Here is a 20328-nt window from a genome sequence, read left to right as displayed (position 1 = left end):
TGGTGTCCAACAAAACTAATACCTTAAAATCAGTATTTTATTAATTTCCCCTTACCTCTAACAGAGGTTTAACGTCCCAAGCATCTTTGCCACCAGGATGGGTCCCTTCCATATTATAGTGTCTCACACCCGAAAAAACCTTGGTTGGTTCTTTATTAACGATGATCTACAATTAAGAATAAACACACATTTAAATAGTTCCTTTAAGGTAAACATATGATGAGGTCAAAGAATATATCTAAAAAGGTTGACCAAAAGCTTTGGCACAGGGTGGTTTTAAGACAGATTTAATAGGAAGAAGGTGAAAACAAAGCCACTCATCTTTGTATCACAAGAACAGGAAGAGCCCTCTGAGCCCCTCAAAAACTGCCCTGCCATTTAATGTGATCATGGCTGGTTTGCCCCACAGTGCCAATTGCCACTAGGCCTCATTTCCCTGATCCTTCAAATATGTACTTCCTCTTTAAATGCCTCCAATGATCTAAGTTCAATATCGCTCAAGGGTAGATTCACCATCCCCTGTGAACAAGTCCAACATATGACAAGACCCTAATCATGTTACCACATTCGTGGAAACATCTCACTATCTTGCCTCTTATGCTCCTTCAGGATATTACATGTATCTATAATATGAATCCTCACTTTTCTCAACTCCCAAGAACATAGATCTAATTTTATTAGCCTCTTGTGTTAGGACATTGTTCTAATCTCAAGAAATTGCCTGCTGAATTTCTTCTGCACTGCCTTCAATAAGCTATACATGGTATTATGTATCCTGTACAATTGTAATAATAGTTCCCATTTCTAAACTTCAAACCTCTTACAATAAAAGCCAATATTCCATTTGACTTCCTAATCACTAGCTGTGCTCGCCTGCTCATTTTCAGGAAATAGTGCACAAGAATGTCTGGATCCTACTGTACTTTGCATAACCACAATTGTCACTAACTGGATAACAGCCTGCATTTGGATTCTTCTTACCAAAGTGCGTAACCTTGCATTTCCCCCCCATTAAATTCCATTTGCTAAGTTTTCACCTACTCATTCAACCTGCCCACATCCTGTTACATAGTCCAAATACCATCATCACAACCAGGTCTTCCACATATATTGGCAAACCTGCATACCAAATTTCCCTTTTATGCGATACCCAATCTGTACTAACACAATGTTAGCTCTCATTTTGTTAACCAGCATTATATGGCACCTTGTTAAATGCAATCTGAAAATCCAAAAACACTACATCTATGGCTTCCGCTCCGTCAATTCTACTTGTTACATCCTCAAAGAGTTCTAGCAAATATGTTTAACACAATTTATCTTTCAAAGCCATGTCAACTCTATTACTGCAGACAAATATATATATTTTTTAAAGTTCCCTCTGATTATTGCATTATCCTTGTTGCATACATCTCTAGTTTCCTGATCCATATTATGTTCTACATTACCAGTATAGCTTAGGTGCTTTCATCAACATTTCCCAATATTTTCTGCACTTAATTTTGAGCTCTACCCAAATTGATTCTACTTGATTTTCCAAATTAAGATCCTTTCTCTCCAGTGCCTTTATCCTATTATTTACTGTAAAGCAAACTTCTCCTTTTGCATTTTACACACATTTCATCTCCAGGTTAGATGTGCATGAACCACTGAAAGTCAGCATGCAGGTAAAGCCAGTAATTAAGAAGGGAAAATAGTACACTGGCCTTTATGGTCAGAGGAAGGACATGCGAGAACAGAGACGTATTGTTGAAATTATACTGCGCTTTGGTGTGAACACACCTAGAATATTTTATTCAGTGCTTTCCCTCACAAGGACACACGAGATGGAGGGAATGCAATGAGCTCAGCAGATTCATTCCTGGAGTGAGCTGATTGTCCTACGAGGACCGATAAGAGATTAAGCTGATACTGAGATTAGAAGACCGAGAAGTGATCTCAGCAATGTGCAATACACCTGCATCTGAAGAAGGGTTTCGGCCCGAAACGTTGCCTATTTCCTTCGCTCCATAGATTCAATTCAATTCAATTCAACTTTATTGTCATTGCACAAATACGAGTACAGGTACAACGAAATGCAGTTTAGCGTCTGGTCATAGTGCAAGATAGTAGAAATAAAAATACTGGTTAACAATGTGTGGACTGTGGATGAATTAAACTGGTATATAGGCAAATAAATGTATACAAATGGGAGAGTCTAAAGATAGCTAGCGACGGGACTGTGAGTTCAGCAGTGTAATGGTGCTATTGGAAAAAGCTGTTCCTCAGCCTGCTTGTGCGAGACCTGAGGCTCCTGTACTGCCTCCCTGATAGGAGGAGGGCAAACAGTCCATGGTTAGGGTGAGAGGGGTCCTTGATGATTTTCCCGGCCCGTCTCAGACACCGTTAGCGGTGGAGGGCATCCATGGCAGGGAGCGGGGCACCGATGATGTGCTGAGCGGTTTTCACCACCCGTTGCAGTGCCTTCCTGTCAGCTGTGGTGCAGCTGCTGTACCATACCGTGAAGCAGGTGGTCAGGATGCTTTCGATGGTACAGCGGTAGAAGTTGGACAGGATCTGGGGGGACAGGTGAGCTTTCTTGAGCCTCCTCAGAAAGTAAAGGCGCTGCTGCGCCATTTTGATCAGTTTGGTGGTATTGAGGGACCAGGACAGATCCTCTGAGATGTGTACCCCGAGGAATTTGTAGTTGGAGACGCGCTCCACCACAGTCCCGTTTATGTGGATGGGGGTATGTCTGCCACCTCTGGTCTTCCTGAAGTCAACGATGATTTCCTTCGTCTTCTTAGAGTTGAGGACGAGGTTATTATTGGCACACCAGGCTGCCAGGTTCTGGACCTCCTCCCTATAGGCTGATTCCTTGTTGTCGCTGATCAGTCCTACCACCGTGGTGTCATCGGCAAATTTTATGATGGCATTGGAGCCATACTTAGGGATGCAGTCATGGGTGAAGAGGGAGTAGAGGAGAGGGCTGAGCACACAGACCTGTGGCACGCCGGTGTTCAGTGTTAGAGTGGAGGAGGTGAGGTTGTTGATCCTAACAGACTGTGGCCGGTTGGTGAGGAAATCCAGTGTCCAATTGCAGAGGGAGGTGGTGATGCCAAGTCCGCTGAGTTTGGTGATCAAGCTGGCGGGGATGACAGTGTTGAAAGCGGAGCTGAAGTCGATGAACAACAACCTGATGTAGGAGTTGTTGTTGTCCAGGTGGGTCAGGGCAGAGTGTAGGGCCACAGATATGGTGTCCTCTGTAGACCTGTTGGTCCGGTAGGCAAACTGGTGGGGGTCCAGTGTGGGGGGGAGGCTGGCTTTGAGGTGAGCCAAGATCAGCCGCTCAAAGCACTTCGCGATGACAGGGGTGAGTGCCACTGGGCGGAAGTCGTTGAGACTCCCTGAAGCTGACTGTTTGGGCACTGGCACAATGGTTGAGGTCTTGAGGCAAGTAGGGACGACACCCTGGGCCAGTGACAGATTGAAAATGTCAGTGAAGACCAGGGATAGTTGTCCAGCACATGCCCTGAGCACACGCCCGGGGATGCCATCGGGGCCGGCAGCTTTGTGCTCATTCACTTTGCTCAGTGCGCCTTGTACAGCAGAGGTGGAGAGACTGAGGGGTTGTTCGTTCGAGGGTGGGGCAGCTTTGATGGCTGGTGTTTTGTTGTCCCGGTCAAAACTAGCATAGAAGTAGTTTAGCTCGTCAGGAAGGGAGGCGTTGTCTGGGGGGGGGGTTAACTTTATTGTAGTCGGCAATGGACTTGATGCCTTGCCACATGCGTCTGGGGTCGGAGTTGTTTTGAAAATGCTCCTCGATCTGCTGTTTGTGTTTGAGTTTTGCGCTCCTGATTCCCTTTTTCAGGTTGGCCCTGGATGAGCTGCATCCCTCAGCGTCGCCGGATCTAAAAGCGGCATCGCGAGCCTTCAGCAAGAGTCTAGATGCTGCTGCACCTGCTGAGTTTCTCCAGCACTTTTGTCTACCTTCAATACTCCTGCAGGATTTGACATGGTTCTTGCAGAGAGACACTCCCCTGGCTTCCGTGCCACAGTCTCACAGTAAAGGATTGGCTATTCAAAACTGAAGTTTCTTCCCCACAGAATGCAGTGAATCTTTGGAATTCACCCAAAAGTGCTGACAGTCAATGAGTTGTGAATCTATGAACCACTAAGTCTATTCAAGGAGGCGATTAATATATTTGCAGGAGGGTTAGTAGCAAAAAATGGCACTGTGATAAAAGATCAGCCACGATTCTTTTAAAGCAGAGCTGGCATGAGTGGCTGAATGGCCTACTCCTGCATCTATTTCTTATGCTCTTTTTCTTAAATTGCCTAAATCTCACTAATGTGTGGTCTATTTATCCCAGCTCTGAAGGACACATCACATTTTATTAAACTAAAGGCTATACGATAAGATTCTTGTTTGCTGACATGATCTTTGTATAGTCACTAGTTACCCAGTTATGTAACATATCTCTACTGCTGAATTTTGACACTTGACTTTTACAGTGGGTTAATTACATTATTACATTGAAATGTTTCCCATTTCTAGCACTCCAATACATTTTATGGAAAAATGGACAGTCGATAACAACATGAACTTTTTCACCAAGGTTTCAATCAGCAGAAAGGAACATAATAATGGTTAGTTCTTACATAGATTACAGTTCACTTCTACTGAAACTTCAAATGTAATGCAGTGACGCAGCTGGTAGAGCAGCTGCCTCACATCGCCAGAGACACAAGGTCAATCCAGACCTTAGGTGCAGTCTGTGCGGAGTTTGCATGTTCTCCCTGTAATCGTGAGGGCTTCCTCTAGGTCCTCCCACATCCCAAAGACAGGTTTATCGGTTAATTGCCCTCTGTGAAATTGCCCCTTGTGTGTAAGGAGTAGATGTGTAAATTGGATAACACAGAAGTGTGAATGGGTGATCAATGGTCGGCGTGGCCATAGTGGACAGAAGGGCCTTTTTCCATGCTTAATCTCTAACTAAAAGATTGAAAAATAAATCCTTTAAGAAGTTGTTCTCAGAAGCTTATTTCTGATCAATGCAATAAGCTGAAAATTGATAGTACAAACATAGATTCATAGCAAAAGGGTTTGAGTATAAGAGCAGGGAGGTTCTACTGCAGTTGTACAGGGTCTTGGTGAGACCACACCTGGAGTATTGCGTACAGTTTTGGTCTCCTAATCTGAGGAAAGACATTCTTGCCATAGAGGGAGTACAGAGAAGGTTCACCAGACTGATTCCTGGGATGGCAGGACTTTCATATGAAGAAAGACTGGATAGACTTGGCTTGTACTCGTTAGAATTTAGAAGATTGAGGGGGGATCTTATAGAAACTTACAAAATTCTTAAGGGGTTGGACAGGCTAGATGCAGGAAGATTATTCGTGATGTTGGGGAAGTCCAGAACAAGGGGTCACAGTTTAAGGATAAGAGGGAAGCCTTTTAGGACAGAGATGAGAAAATCATTTTTTACACAGAGAGTGGTGAATCTGTGGAATTCTCTGCCACAGAAGGTAGTTGAGGCCAGTTCATTGGCTATATTTAAGAGGGTTAGATGTGGCCCTTGTGGCTAAAGGGATCAGGGGGTATGGAGAGAAGGCAGGGATGGGATACTGAGTTGGATGATCAGCCATGATCATATCGAATGGCGGTGCAGGCTCGAAGGGCCGAATGGCCTACTCCTGCACCTATTTTCTATGTTTCTATGTTTCTATGAACTAAACTTAATGCATCCAAGTTGGGACAAGAAAAGCAGATGTATTAAAAATTCAGGGGAAAAAATTTGAATTAATTTAATTACCTCCTCTATTTGCACACCATAACCTTTGAATCCAGCATCATTCCAAGAGGTATTTTGATAAATGTCATCTACCCGGTCAATCAATTCTATCTGTATTTAGAAAAGGAGGTAATAAGCATTTTAAATCATGAACTGACCGATGAGAAAAACAATATGTTCAAATTGGCCAGGATCACATTGGACACAGCCCATGCCTCACAATTGCACCCCAGTCACACTTACCTTTTGAAGATCACAGCTGCCATCCTTACAACCAACCCCACTACCTTGACTATCCCTCGAGACAGAGTGAGCCACGAGCGATGAGAAGCTTACAACTGGTGCAAACTTAGGCCAGCCCTTGGACCAGTAGGGCTTTACACTTTTCCAAATGTCTCCATACTGATGAGAGGCATTTGGAGGCCACATGCTTCAAATAATTTTAAATATTAATAATACAAAAATATTAAAATACTTAAAATGTATTCTAAAAAAATAAAACAATAATAAACCATTTACCCCCATTTATCTTTTCAACAAAGACCAACAGCCCCATTCAAATAAATGGGGCAGACTAGATGTGGCAGCAGTGGTGACGTAAAGCTGAGCTGTGATTTACTAAGTGTATCAGCTACCTCCACTTAGTAAGCTGTGGAATACCTCTAATTCTGTGGCAAGTCTCGGGTTGGAGTGAGAGGTCAGATGTGGTAACATCTGACTTTCAATGTTGAGTTGCGTTGAGTTGAGTTTAGTTAATTGTCAGAAGAAACAAGGTTCAGTGAAAAGCTTTCCTTGCGTGCTAACCAGTCAGCGGAAAAAACAATACATGATTTTCTATGTTTACAGTTGAGCCATCCAGTGTGCAGATACATGATCAGGGGAATAACGTAAATACGGTATAGCGCAAGTGTATACCACACATTTGTGCTGCGGAGCACAGGTGTGATAGTCTATAATATGCTTATGTACACACTGCAGTTATGAAACTGCCTGCTAGCTAACAACTGTCCAGTATTTATATAAAATGATGTAACTTTCCATATTTATATAATCAGTTATACAACTGCATTTCTGAAGATTAATTGAGGTTGCAACTTTTTTTTAAACTGGATTCATATTCAGGCATTATTGTTATAAAAAGAAAATGATAAGTAACTTTGATCCAAAATTGAGGTCATTTCAAAATTTGAGGCTTTTTCAAATCTACATTGCAAGTCAACATAAATGTACTTTATATTTCATATCAGCTCGTAGCCCATTGAGTATTTTTAACACTTGTTTTAAATTTCACCCACCAATTGGATTTGGTAAAACAACAGTCACAAATGCAGCACAAGAAAGAAAATGCGTTCAAATCTATTCAACATAGGGATTCCTTACCAAATAATTGATAGTAATACTCTCTTCACCACGCCCCATGTGCTTGAAAAAACGGTAATCTGCTACCACTAGCATTTTACAGGTATTCTTTTCAGGATCTAGAGGAACCTTTTGTCTTTTTTGTCGCTGGATATATTCTGTCAAAAGAATTAAAATTTCAAAAGAGACGAGTTATATCTTCCTGAAAAACCAAGATAGCGGTTAGAATGAGATAGCTGTGCACAATACAACTAAAAAATGGTAAATACTTCAACATTCTAGTATAAAATTCATTAGACACTTCACCTTACAGAATTAAAAAAAAACATCAATCACTAGAAATGACAAACTGCTGTTTTGTAAATAGAACTTTGCCGATGGAAAAATCTCCAGAAGAATGAAAATGGCTTCCAGCATATTTGTGTAGAATGGATCTGCTAAAATCTAATGGCTAGTCCAAGCAATAGTTTCTCATATTTTATATACACTATGTGAAAACATGCACTGTCTAATGCAATAGAATCACAGAATCAAATACATTTAAAAATAGGAAACCATTCACCCCTCTGGTCAGAAATAGTTATCCCGCACAAGTTTCCACCGCTAGTTCTATAGCCGTGACTGTCATGGCTCCTCATAATCCATATCCCTCTATTACCTGCACTTCCATATGCCTCTCCGAAAGCCTCTTACACTCCACTATCGTATCTGCCTGCACCGTCTCCCCTGGCAACGCATTCCATTACCCCACCACCTTCTGTGTAAAGTACTTTCCCCGCACTTCTCCATTAAACTTTCCCCCCTCGAACCTTATAGCTATGTCCTCTAGTGTTGCACATTTCCACCCTGGGAAAAAAGGTTCTGACCTTATCTAAGCCTTGCATTTTATATACGTTCTCAAGTCTCCCCTCAACCTCTAACGTTCCAGAGAAAATGGTGGATTGTAGTAAGTTTCAGCCACAAACCTTTCCCGGTAGCTGCAACCCCCTAAACTAAGCAACATTTTGGTAAACCTCGTCTGCACCCTCTACAGAAGCCTCCATATTTCCTGTATTGGGGTAACCAGAACTGCACACAATGCTCCAATATGCAGCTGAACCAAAGTGCTATAGAGCTGCCAGATGACTTCCTGACTCTTATATTAAATGCCCCTGGTAATGAAGGTAAGCATACCAAATGCCTTCTTTACCACCCTATCTACTTCTGTTGCTACCTTTAGTGAGCTATGAAATTGGACTCCCAAATCACTCTGCACTTCAATGCTGTTAAGGGTCTTGCCATTAACCGTATACTCTCTCCTTAAATTGAACCTCCCAAAGTGCAACATCTTATATTTGCTGGGTTTGAATTCCATCTGCCATTTGTCGACCCATTTCTGCAGCTGATCAATACCCTCCTGAATCTTCTGACGACATTTCTCACTGTTTGCAACTCCTTCAATTTTGGTGTCGTCAGCAATCTTACTCACCAACCCTTCTACATTTATGATATGATCTAATTATTCAGTTGAGACATCTATTTCTAAACTCCATTTACAAAATGATATGTAATCTAACAAAATGGTCTGAAAATGAACATTGCATATTTCAAAAAAGTTCACATAAACTATCTACAAGAAACTATAATAATCAACATCTGTTGAAGATTTTAAATTCTTTAAATATAAGGCAGCTTATGCAACACAATCTGACATTTGAATGACCTATGCTCCGAAAAAAGAAAAACTAGCCTCCAGCTTAAGATTGAAAAAATGCATCAAATAAGCACGCAGTATTACTCATGACTGAGTAGTCACCAGATTAATAATTACAAAATTAAAAATTCTGCATAAATATTTTCAATGGAAATTGGCGTAATAAGACAAACACGTCCAAAGCTTTTGAGATAAAGCCCTCACTGACATCTTGACAGCTGCATGTCAGTATTATACTTAAACCAACACTGCCCCAATAAATCTATGGTATGAGCCTGAGGCCACAACTAGTGGCCAAAGAGAGTGTAAATTAACACAATTAGACAGCAATTTCTCACATATACCTACCAGTGGAGGCATCTATGTCAAAATCATCCTCTTCATCATAATCATCTTCTGGCAAAAGTTCTGAGTCATTCAGCTTTATATAACCACAGACATTGGATGACTTTAATCGTCCAATTTCCACGACATTTTCAGATTTGTATGCCAACAATTTTTCAACTGGGGCAGTATCAATATATCTCCATAGAGGCTAGAAATAATTTAAAATACAAATATACAATTAAAAATCTAAACAATAAAATTTTAGATATGCTTTTTCTAATGGTTATTATAAAAAGACAGTAAAGTTAGAAGAACCTGCATCTGCAAATCAGAACAGTAAAAGAGTGTGGGATGACAAACTGATAAAAGGAGATAGACTCAAAATGCTGGAGTAACAACAGAACAGGCAGCATTTCTGATTAGTAGGAATAGGTGATGTTTCGGGTCGAGACCCTTCTTCAGACTGGAAAGGACAGAAAAGGAGCCAAGGTAGAGGTGAAAGGATGGAGAAGATGGGATGAGACCAGTACCTGAGCAGGACGCTGCAGGAAGGGAACATTTTGCAGCACTAACATGAAAAAGGCAAAAAGCATTACTGACTTTGGAAATAGTGCATTGAGACACAAATTGTTGTCTGCCATTGTGGGCACAATACATGAAGGATGCTAAAGAACCAGAAAAAACCTGCATGGATCGACTCCATCAATACTGTGGGTGTAAAAATAATCATGACAATGTTCCAGGACACTAAATGCAAATAAATGGAAAATGTTAGAGATAATTACTTTTAGTTGAAGAATTCATGTCAACTTTTAAATCACTGAGTAGGTGAGAAAAGGTAGGAGGAATCATAGTTGATGGTAGGAAGGGGGAATGTTCTATTCTGGAGTGGCTGAGGGAGAAATAAAAACAGATAAATATTTGAAGTGGAGAAATTGCAAGAGTCATGAAGAGAAAATGGTTTAGTTTTTAAATCTCAACTAACAAGTAGCACAGTTAAGATGATAAAATTACTTAATGTAAACTTATGGTTTACGCACATAAATATTCTATGTTTTCTGACTGTTGCATTCATCTTTAAGTGTATATTAGTTTTAGCACATTACATAGAGAGGATGATGTTAGGGATGGAAACCATAGACATCAGTAGAAGCAGTGCATACAGGAAGCCTCCCGGCAGCAGAACGTCTATCAAGCCTTGCCCAAACAAAAGGGTAAATTAAGGGCACGAATACCTCTATGTTATATTCTCCTTCATCAGTAATAATTCTGGCAGTAAATTCCTTCTCGTCAATAAGAGCACGGACTTTTGAACCTGGTTCACCTTTTGTTTAAAAATCGTACAATTAGACTTCTGATTCTTCAATGTAATTTCTAGTTCATTATCATTTCAACTTTTACAATGATTTTACTTTCAGTTAAGGCATAAAAATGTTAATTGAACAGTTGTTAGTGGAGGAATGTATTTGAGTCACAACACAAGATCTGTGATTTGACATTTGCTCTTGTTTATCATGCTGTGAATATATCACATTGTTATGGACACATACTAATTACAAATTTGACTTATTTTGGCAACTGTGAAAGTTCACTGATCACAGAAAAAAAATTGGCAACCATAACAAAATCATGAACATTTATGTGGCATCAATACTCACTTGCAGTAAATAGCAGTGCCAACATCAAGACAAACATTTATCACCTATTCCAAACCTGCCCTGAGAAGATGCTGATGAGTTACCTTCTTGAATGGCTGCAGTCCTGCTCGTGAAGACACTCCCATGTTGTCGGATTTGGAGTTAGAGGACTTTTTTTTAGTTTAGTTTAGTTTATTGTCACGTGTACCGAGGTACAGTGAAAAGCTTTTGGTTGCATGCTAACCAGTCAGCAGAAAGACAATACATGATTACAATCAATCCATTTACAGTGTACAGATACATAAGGGAATAACGTTTAGTGCAAAGTAAAGCCAGCAAAGTCCGGTCAAGAATAGTCCGAGGGACACCAAAGCGGTAGATAGTAGTTCAGCACTGCTCTCTGGTTGTGGTAGCATGATTCAGTTGCCTGTTAACAGCTGGGAAGAAACTGTCCCTGAATCTGAAGGTGTGCATTTTCACACTTCTATACATTTTGACTGGTGGGAGAGGGGTGAAGAGGGAGCGGCCATGGTGCGAGTCGTCTTCGTTTATGCTGCTGGCCTTGCCAAGGCAGAGTGAGGTATAAATGGAATCAATAGAAGGGAGGTTGGTTTGTATGATGGCCTGGACGGCATCCACATTTCGCTGCAATTTCTTATGGTCCTGCTCCCAAACCAAGCTGTGATGCATCCTGATAAAATGCTTTCTAGGGTGTATCCACGAAAAAATGTCCCTGCGCGCCTGCTACTCGTTTTTCTTGGTGGTAGTTGTTGGGATTAGGGAGATGTTGTCAAAGTAGCCTTTATAACGACAGTGCATTCTGTAGATTATGCACTTTGCACCAATGGAGGAAAGAGTAAGTGCTTATAGTGTTTCAAAGGACTGTTTTGTTCTGGATGATGTGAGGCTTCTTGTGAGTTTTTGAAGCTACTCTTATCCAGGAAAATGGAGAGAATTCCATCACGCTCCTGCCTTGTAAATTGAGGAGAGATGTGAGTTCAGGGACGAGTTACTCACCATAGGACACTGAGCCTTTAACCTTCTCTTGCAGTGACATGACTGGACAAATTAAGTTTTGGGCTTAATGATGAGACCCTTAACCCCAACCTTGATGCTAGAGAATTCTAGTAATAACGTTACATGTCAAAGGTCAGATTTTACCTTGATGAAAACTGGCACTGCCATCTCCAGACGCCTCATTTATAGCTTCATAAAGTAAAATGTTTTGGCAATGCCTCATTTAAAACCTCTTGAATTTATATGGAAATACTTGACTGCTAGAAAACTAAATATTTTGTCCATGCTCCATTATTTTGTTCTGCTTCAATTTTACATAATATGTGTTATTGCCTGATTACATGAACTCTTAAGTCTCACTGAGTAGCTGTCCAGCTGACAACACTATCACAACCAAGCAGAATAACATTCTTACTAATGGAACACTAATCTGTGAATAGACAACATTTTCAATTACAATGCACTTTCATATTCAATTTTTGCCTTTATATAATATATTTTTCAACATGATCTTCTTAATTTTGTTTTCTTTTTCTAATCAAATTTAGATTAAAAAATAATTTCGAATTATTTCTGCTATCCTCATTTTGCAATTTCTTCAGCTTCAAAAGTACAACAAATCAAAATCCCAAGAGAACAGGCATTGAACAGGTCAGACATGGGGAAAATGAAATATTTTGCAACATTGCTCCATTAACCAAAATATTTTCTTTCCATCGCTTGGCCTGTTGGACATGTTCTGTTTGTATTTCATATTTTCAGCTTTATAGTACTTGCATGAATGAGAAAATTATTTGCAGGGTTTTCAAGCCTGAAGACAACTGTCTAATGACTACAAGAATTTGCCACTGAAGAGAGGACTCGGTGTCCACTCATGAACACATGAGCAAAGCTTCAAGAATAATGCAATCACAATGAATCATGCATACTTATCCTCTTACTCGCTGAATGTGCCTTTTAAAAAAATCCAACCCCACCATTTACATCCACCCACAGAAGGCTTTGAGAGTGCTTATCACACTACAAAATATCAAAAGCATACTTACCTCGCCCCCTTCCCAATGAAATGAGTTCAGGAAATCAGAAACATTAATTCAATATCCGAACAAATCCCAAAAATTAACTCCAGCAGTAATTTGTGTTTCAACTGTACCCATAATATTGATATCTCAGAACTCTCTGAAGGGCAGTCGCCTGTGAGTGAAAAACAAGACAGTGAGGAGGAAGGGAAATAATGAAAGGGACTAGAAAAAGCAAGAACGATCAGGAGGAACTTCTTAGATGGTTTTAAGTCGTTGAAGAGGGCTGGAAGAGCAGAAAAGTTTAAGGAAGTGGTTCTAGTGGTCAGGAAAAGCGGAAGGAAGAGGAGAAAGGTCACTCGGACATGGGAAAGATAACAACAGGACAAAAATGCCTTGATGAACTTTGATACAGTTTACAAATGGTAGAGGCTGTGTTGGCTGCAAGGAAGTATTTTTCTGCAAGAGAATGCTTGGTAGCAGGGAATGTTGCAGACATAGAAAACTGTACTTCTTATCTGAATGCTGAACTTTGCTAAACAGCTGTAATCATGTTTGACCTCAACCTTCTTCCTACTTTTGACCTCAAAAATCTGCATTAAACTGTGGTCTGAACTTTTGATTTGCTGAACCTACAAACATACATGAAAATGCATATTTTTACAACCCAAAAGAATGAAGATCAGCAAAAGCAAATTAGGAAAGACATATTTTTTATCTAATTAGTCAGATATTGAGGAAGAAACTGAGCTGAGGCAAACTGTGAGGTGGCAGGTAATAGAGATGAACATAGAACGGTACAGTCCAGGTACAGACTGCCCTGGACACAATGCCCATGTCAAACATTATGACAAATTAAACTAATCTCTGATTGCATGTGATCGTTCCATTCCCTGCACACCGATGTACGTATATAATAAAGCCTCTTAAAAGCTACTACCATATCTGCCTCGCCACCAATCCTGGCAGTGCTTTTCAGGCACCCACCTGTGTGTAAACTACTATCTCCTTTAAACTTTGACCCTCACATTAAAGCTATGCCCTCTAGTCCTTGACATTTCCACCACCCTGGAAAAGGGTTCCGACTGTCTATTCTATCTATGCTCCTCATAATTTTACATACTTCTAACATGTCTGCCCTAAGCTTCTGATGCTCCAGAGAAAACAATCCAAGGTTATCCAACTGCTCCATATAACTAACATGTTCTAATCCAGGCAGCATTCTGGTAAACCACTTCTGCATTCTCTCCATATCCTCTGTACTCTTCCCATAATGGGGCAACCAGAACTGCACACATATTCTAAATGCAGCCTGACCAAAGTCCTGTACAGCTGCAACATGTCTTCCTGACTCAAGGCTGGATGTTTTGTAAGCATTTACAGAAAACATGGTGGCTGAGCTCAGGTTTGTAATAATCAAAGAAATTCATGGCACAAAAGACACGGGGAACCTCACATCCTTATCAGATGAATTCTTTTTAACCTTAATATCAAACAAAAAGGAAACATCAACAAGAAAGCAGAACAGCTGACTTCATTTGGATGTGTTGGGATTGTAATCCAGTACAGGCTAGGATTAGTGATATTCATGTGTGGTATCTACTATAATACACAATGCAGGCAGCTGAGAGGTTCGAAAGTGGCAAGCTGGTTCGGAGAGTTCAGAAACGGGTACTGAAATTTCAGCACATGGGGATGCGATACTGCTATTCAGCCACCCTCTCCCCTTCACCCTACCCATCTCCTTAGCCGTTTCTGCCACTCAATTTGATCTTAAATCACATGGATCCTAAATCCATTTAGTTTCCTTGCTTCTTTTTAAAATATATCAGCTTACTTTAAGTTTTAAAATTTTACCTTTTAAAAATATATTAGTTGCAGTCATGAAATTTTCAAGTGAAACAGCCTTGACAACCCATGAAAAAGTGTTCCTGATTTCCTCCAGTTTTTTGCATGATGTGTTAGACATCACTCCGACCAGCCTAGGTGTAATTTTAAGATTGCCATCTTGAACCGACACACCCCAACCGCTTTGAGATGTTTCCAGCAGAGAAAATAGTTTCTCTCTTTTGATCCCATCATGTGTTTTGATCATTTTGAACCTCAATATTACCACTTAATTTTCCAACACTAAGAAAATATAAACTCTGATCATGCATCATTTAAAATATTTATTGGTCATCTTTAAGTTCATTAACAACTATTAGTTACATACACAAATTACATATTGAGGAAATGTCCTCACAATTTAACTCCTTTAACTCCAGGTGTGATTCTAATCAATGCACGTGCCAAACCCTTCAAACTAAATCTATCATTCTTGAGGCGAGGTACCTAACACTAAATGCAGTACTCAAGATTGAGGTCAAGGCAGTGCTCAGTGCAGCTGCAACACAAAATTATATGTTTAGTTTAATTCAGAGATACAGCACAGAAACAGGTCCTGCAGAGATAGTTCTCCAGGAAAGGATTCCTCCACAGATAGATTCAGGTCTCAAGAAGGGTCCCAACACAAAGCATTTCCAATCCATGTCCTCCAGAAATGCACATAAGATAGGCACAAAATACTGGAGAAAACGAAAGATATGGAAGAGTAAGGCGTGAAAACGAGAGATCTTGCCATAGAGGGAGTACAGAGAAGGTTCACCAGACTGATTCCTGGGATGTCAGGACTTTCATATGAAGAAAGACTGGATAGACTCGGCTTGTACTCGCTAGAATTTAGAAGATTGAGGGGGGATCTTATAGAAACTTACAAAATTCTTAAGGGGTTGGACAGGCTAGATGCAGGAAGATTGTTCCCGATGTTGGGGAAGTCCAGAACAAGGGGTCACAGTTTAAGGATAAGGGGGAAATCTTTTAGGACCGAGATGAGAAAAACATTTTGCACACAGAGTGGTGAATCTCTGGAATTCTCTGCCACAGAAGGTAGTTGAGGCCAGTTCATTGGCTATATTTAAGAGGGGGTTAGATGTGGCTCTTGTGGCTAAAGGGATCAGGGGGTATGGAGAGAAGGCAGTTACAGGATACTGAGTTGGATGATCAGCCATGATCATATTGAATGGCGGCGCAGGTTCGAAGGGCCGAATGGCCTACTCCTGCACCTATTTTCTATGTTTCTATCTTTGTTTTCACACCCTTCCATATCTCTCAATTCTGAAGTTCCTTCCAACACATTTCCTTGAAAGATGCAACCTGACCCAGTGAGTTACTCCTGTTTTGTTTGTAAACCAGCATATGCAAGTATTTGTGTCTCTATCACACTAGTTGTATGTTGTCCCACTTTTCCCTCCACACAAGGGGCAATATCACAGATGCCAATTAACCTACAAGCCCGCACGTCTTTGGGATGCACAGGAGGTTACAAGGAGAATGAGCATCTCCATACAGACTGCATCCGAGGTCAGGGTGGAACCCGGGACTCTGGCACAGTGAGGCAGCAGCTCTACCAGCGATATCACTGTGCAGCCCTCAATAATTTTGTATTCCTGCCAATCTTACATTCCTTTGTAGGATTAAACCTATTTTTTAACCTCTCCATTGAATTTAACCTGCCTACCCATTTAATGCATAGTACCCTTTGCAACTTCCTTCTTGTATCTATATTATTAACTTAAGTGCTATTGGCAAAAATGTATTAAAAAGTCCAGCTCCCAGAATAGATTATGCTTGGAGGTAACAAAGGAAGAGACAAGGATGGAGTAAAGTTGAACAATGTTACTGGCGTGGAAGGAGGCAGATTTTGCACAGAGTTCACATGTTAGAGATTCAGCAGTAAGAAACTGGAACTAATCTAGATCAACGTGGCAATACCGTGAAGGAAGGAAATAATCTGTGGTGCGATCAATAAACAGCAGCTTCACTCTTTTCACTATTTAAATCAAGGACCTAGAAGGTCATCCACATTTGGATATAGGACAGTTATTAATTAACTTAAAGTTGGCCATGACGATATAAATAATAATTTTCTGTGAAAAACACAACATTTGTAACCACTGTTTCTTTAATAGCATTTATATAACAAGCAGAACTAATTTTGCCATCTGCAGATTAGAATAATATACAAGCTTTTAGGAAGTAATAAAAAGCTCACAGATGTTCAGTGCCCTGGTAGTCATGACAACTGAAAGACAAGACTTCCTCCTGAGGTTGAGTTTAAAACTTCATGGTCTAATCAAGATCCACAGGGTTCAAGTGAAGATATATCTTATTCATGAACAATTTACCTCAAATGTAACTGTCCCGCCACAGAAAATAATGTTCATATTCAATGAATGTATGATTCAAATTCTTTCATTAAAGTTTTCTGCGTTCATTCAATTTTGCTATAAATACTCACCAATCACATGTCCAGAAAAGAAATTTTTCCATTGCACAGGATACTCTTCTTCATTTCCTTCTCCATCCACCACTATCGCCTTGAAAGTTGCAGAGAAATGCTCCACATTTGAAGTTAAATACAAGTTAAAATTTCTGTGAAACAGGAAGTTCAGAGTATTTTCAAATATCAGACAGCAATTATTTAGCAGTTCTCTCTTTTCTTTACATGCACGTTTATCTGTTGCCTTGAAACATATTCAGGCAATGTAATTATAATACAATACATATATTTCCCCAAATGCACCATAATTAGCACAACCCAAGTATCAAACTATCACACAGATTCTATAAAATCTATGATTCAATTTCAAATAGAACACCCACTTAATTGGCCAAATAATGCCTTTAACATTATAACCACAGGTTTGTTTTTCATTCTGAAATTAAAATGCAATTTCTGACTCCCAACTATTTTGTTCATTTTTACTTTCCAGATCCTGATTTTTCTTCATTTTCCTTTCCTGGCCAGGATGAAAATGCACAAATACAGCCAATACTCTCACATGGACGTCTCAAGTAACTGTTATCAAATAATATCTTAGATTGTTTAGGCAGAATTATACCCTTGCAGTGTTCCCAGTTTCCACAAAGATGCCACAATCTCAACTGAGCACCTTTCTTGTTTGATACAACCCATCCAGAATGAAGCTAGAAATTAAACCAGAGCACAGATCGAATGTGGTTCTCTCAACAGAGCAACATTAATTGAGTAAAACCTTATAATAAAACCAGATATGTTGAAGCACCTCTTTTATTGTGGGAGAGTAAATTTTGATCAAGAAAAAAACAATTTAAGTGCTAAATTAGAAATAGTTGGTGTTAGAATAACTGAACTAACATGATATTGGTTTTAGCTGAAAAAAAACAGAGAGAAGAAAATGTCTGGCTTCCTGCATTGCATTTCACTACTGTGTACATTTTTATCTGATATTATAAGCATGAATTAAGTGGGCAGAGATCTCAACACCTTTCTGCCTCCAACATCCAGAAAAATATCCTGCCTATTCATTAATATTTTAACTTTATATTTCTTATGGTATTAAACCTTTTTTGGACTATTCCTTTGCAATTCTAATTTTGAGAACAAAATCACCTGTGCTCCAAAATAATCCATTCAATCTTACCTATTCAGAGCTGAAAACTGCACCGATTGTTCTAAATGAGTCTGTGGTTCTGTATCACGCTTTCTCAAAGTGTGCTGACGAATATCCGACAATGAGAGTATGTCGTAATCAGTTAATAATCCATCCAAAACATCTGTTAAAAAAAAGTAGAGGATTTTTTAATATTTTCTTTCAGATCATTATTCGGTTGACTCTCAAATATCCAGTGTAATGGAACAAAGCACCTATAGAGATCAAACACAGAAATGCAGAATGCTGCAAAGGATAATGAAAAACACATTAATAGACATCAAAAATGGTACTAATGTTATCATTTTTTAAATTGCCATGCCTGTTTGTTTCGGAGTTGTCTTACAGTGGTATCTTCTTCCAGTTTATTTTCCATTACAGGGATTTGCAGATATACTTAACAGTCCAATATTACATTCTGAGGTACATTCCTGTCGTATAAATAACCTCAATTAAATGTTAGTATATTCTTAATGTTGTAGTTGGATTTTTTTTTTTTTTTTTAATTTAATTTTATTATTTATTTCAAACAGAATAAAAGAATAAAAAGCAAGTGTGAAACAGCATACAAAAAACAAAACAAGAATATTTATAAAGTGTCATAAACAATATCTATAAATAAATGTAATCGTATGTGTCCGAAAAGGAGCAGAAGCCAAAGCTTATTAATTCTCACCCCTTATTCAACTGCTTGTAATTATCTTATACAAATTTAGCAGCTATATGTACACCAGTCACTATATGTACACCAAATTATTTACATTTATACACTAATCAAATATTTACAAAGCCATACAAAAAAGAAAAAAAGAAAAAGAAAAGAAAAAACCCTCATATACTATACCTTAGTCATATATACAACCCATCATTCTATAATCACCCTTCCCAATACAATCAGTATAACAAATATCCCACTCACAATCACCTATCCTCATCCCAATATCCTTTTAAACAAGTGTTTTTGTACATCTTTTTAAACTGAATTATGCTTGTGCTAAGTTTTATCTCCTGTTCCAGACCATTCCACAAATTCACACCACAGATTGCTAGGCACATACTTTTAAGAGTTGTTCTGACATTGAGTTTTTTTAAATTATGTTCCCCTCTCAAATTATACCCACCCTGTCTTTCCATAAACAATTTTTGTATATTTCTTGGAAGTAAATTATTTCTTGCTTTGTACATGATTTGCGCAGTCTTAAATTTAACCAGATCGGTGAACTTCAGTGTATGTTACTTTAAGAATAATAAATTGGTATGTTCAAGATATCCAACGTTATTAATAATTCTTATTGCTCTTTTTTGTAATGTGCATAACGGCTGTAGGTTGGTTTTGTAGGTGTTACCCCATATCTCCACACAGTAACTCAGATATGGCAATATGCAGGGCCGGTCCTAGGCCGATTGGACCAATTTTTCCGAATTGGGCCCCGCGTTAATTTTCCGTATTTCATATGGAAATACAAATTCGCTTTGTTAAATAAAGATTTTAAAAAAAACATTTGCCATACGGATTTTTTAACAATACGAACATGGATAACAACCGCTGTGAATAATAAACGATGTGTTAACTGCTACTGTAGCAGTTAACAGCCAGTAGTTAACAACAATGGGTCATCAATGCATATCGATACCCATTCCTCAGTAAATGCGTTAAATTGTGTCACTCGCTGCCGTAGGAGCGCCGAGACGGGGGGTGGGGGGTGTGGGAGTCTACAGGGCAGCAAGCCCCAGCACCACAGCGAACTCAGCCGTGAGTATTCAACGTTAAACGCCGGGAGCGGGCAGGCGGGCGGTGTGTGCATGAGAGGGGGGGCGAGAAAGGGTCAGATTTGTATGAAATCGGCGGAAGTACCGGCCCGCTCTTGGTCGGGGGGGGGGGGGGGGGGGGGGGGAGGGGAATAGAGTTAAAAGACCTGAAGCAGAAACGAAAGACAACTGGCCGGATAATTGCGGGAGGGAGACAATCTGTGGATAAACAGATCTGGG

The 20328-nt window shown here is 39.6% G+C and overlaps 1 protein-coding gene across 3 annotated transcripts in view; it reads right to left on the bottom strand.

Annotated features, from left to right (window-relative positions):
* Positions 1-20328, bottom strand: part of adam17 (ADAM metallopeptidase domain 17) — a 66887-nt gene that overhangs the window by 35261 nt on the left and 11298 nt on the right. For all 3 annotated transcript variants that reach the window (XM_033021612.1, XM_033021610.1, XM_033021611.1), the window contains exons 2-8: positions 18331-18463; positions 17166-17299; positions 10389-10477; positions 9175-9361; positions 7155-7291; positions 5796-5885; positions 56-166 (exon numbers count right to left, since the gene is read on the bottom strand). In XM_033021612.1, the coding sequence (XP_032877503.1) occupies positions 56-166; positions 5796-5885; positions 7155-7291; positions 9175-9361; positions 10389-10477; positions 17166-17299; positions 18331-18463 (881 nt within the window). The remainder of the gene's footprint in view (positions 1-55; positions 167-5795; positions 5886-7154; positions 7292-9174; positions 9362-10388; positions 10478-17165; positions 17300-18330; positions 18464-20328) is intronic.

This window comes from Amblyraja radiata, chromosome 5 (genome assembly GCF_010909765.2).
Source record: "Amblyraja radiata isolate CabotCenter1 chromosome 5, sAmbRad1.1.pri, whole genome shotgun sequence".
Classification (NCBI taxonomy): domain Eukaryota; kingdom Metazoa; phylum Chordata; class Chondrichthyes; order Rajiformes; family Rajidae; genus Amblyraja; species Amblyraja radiata.
This window is presented reverse-complemented; position numbering and strand designations above follow the sequence as displayed.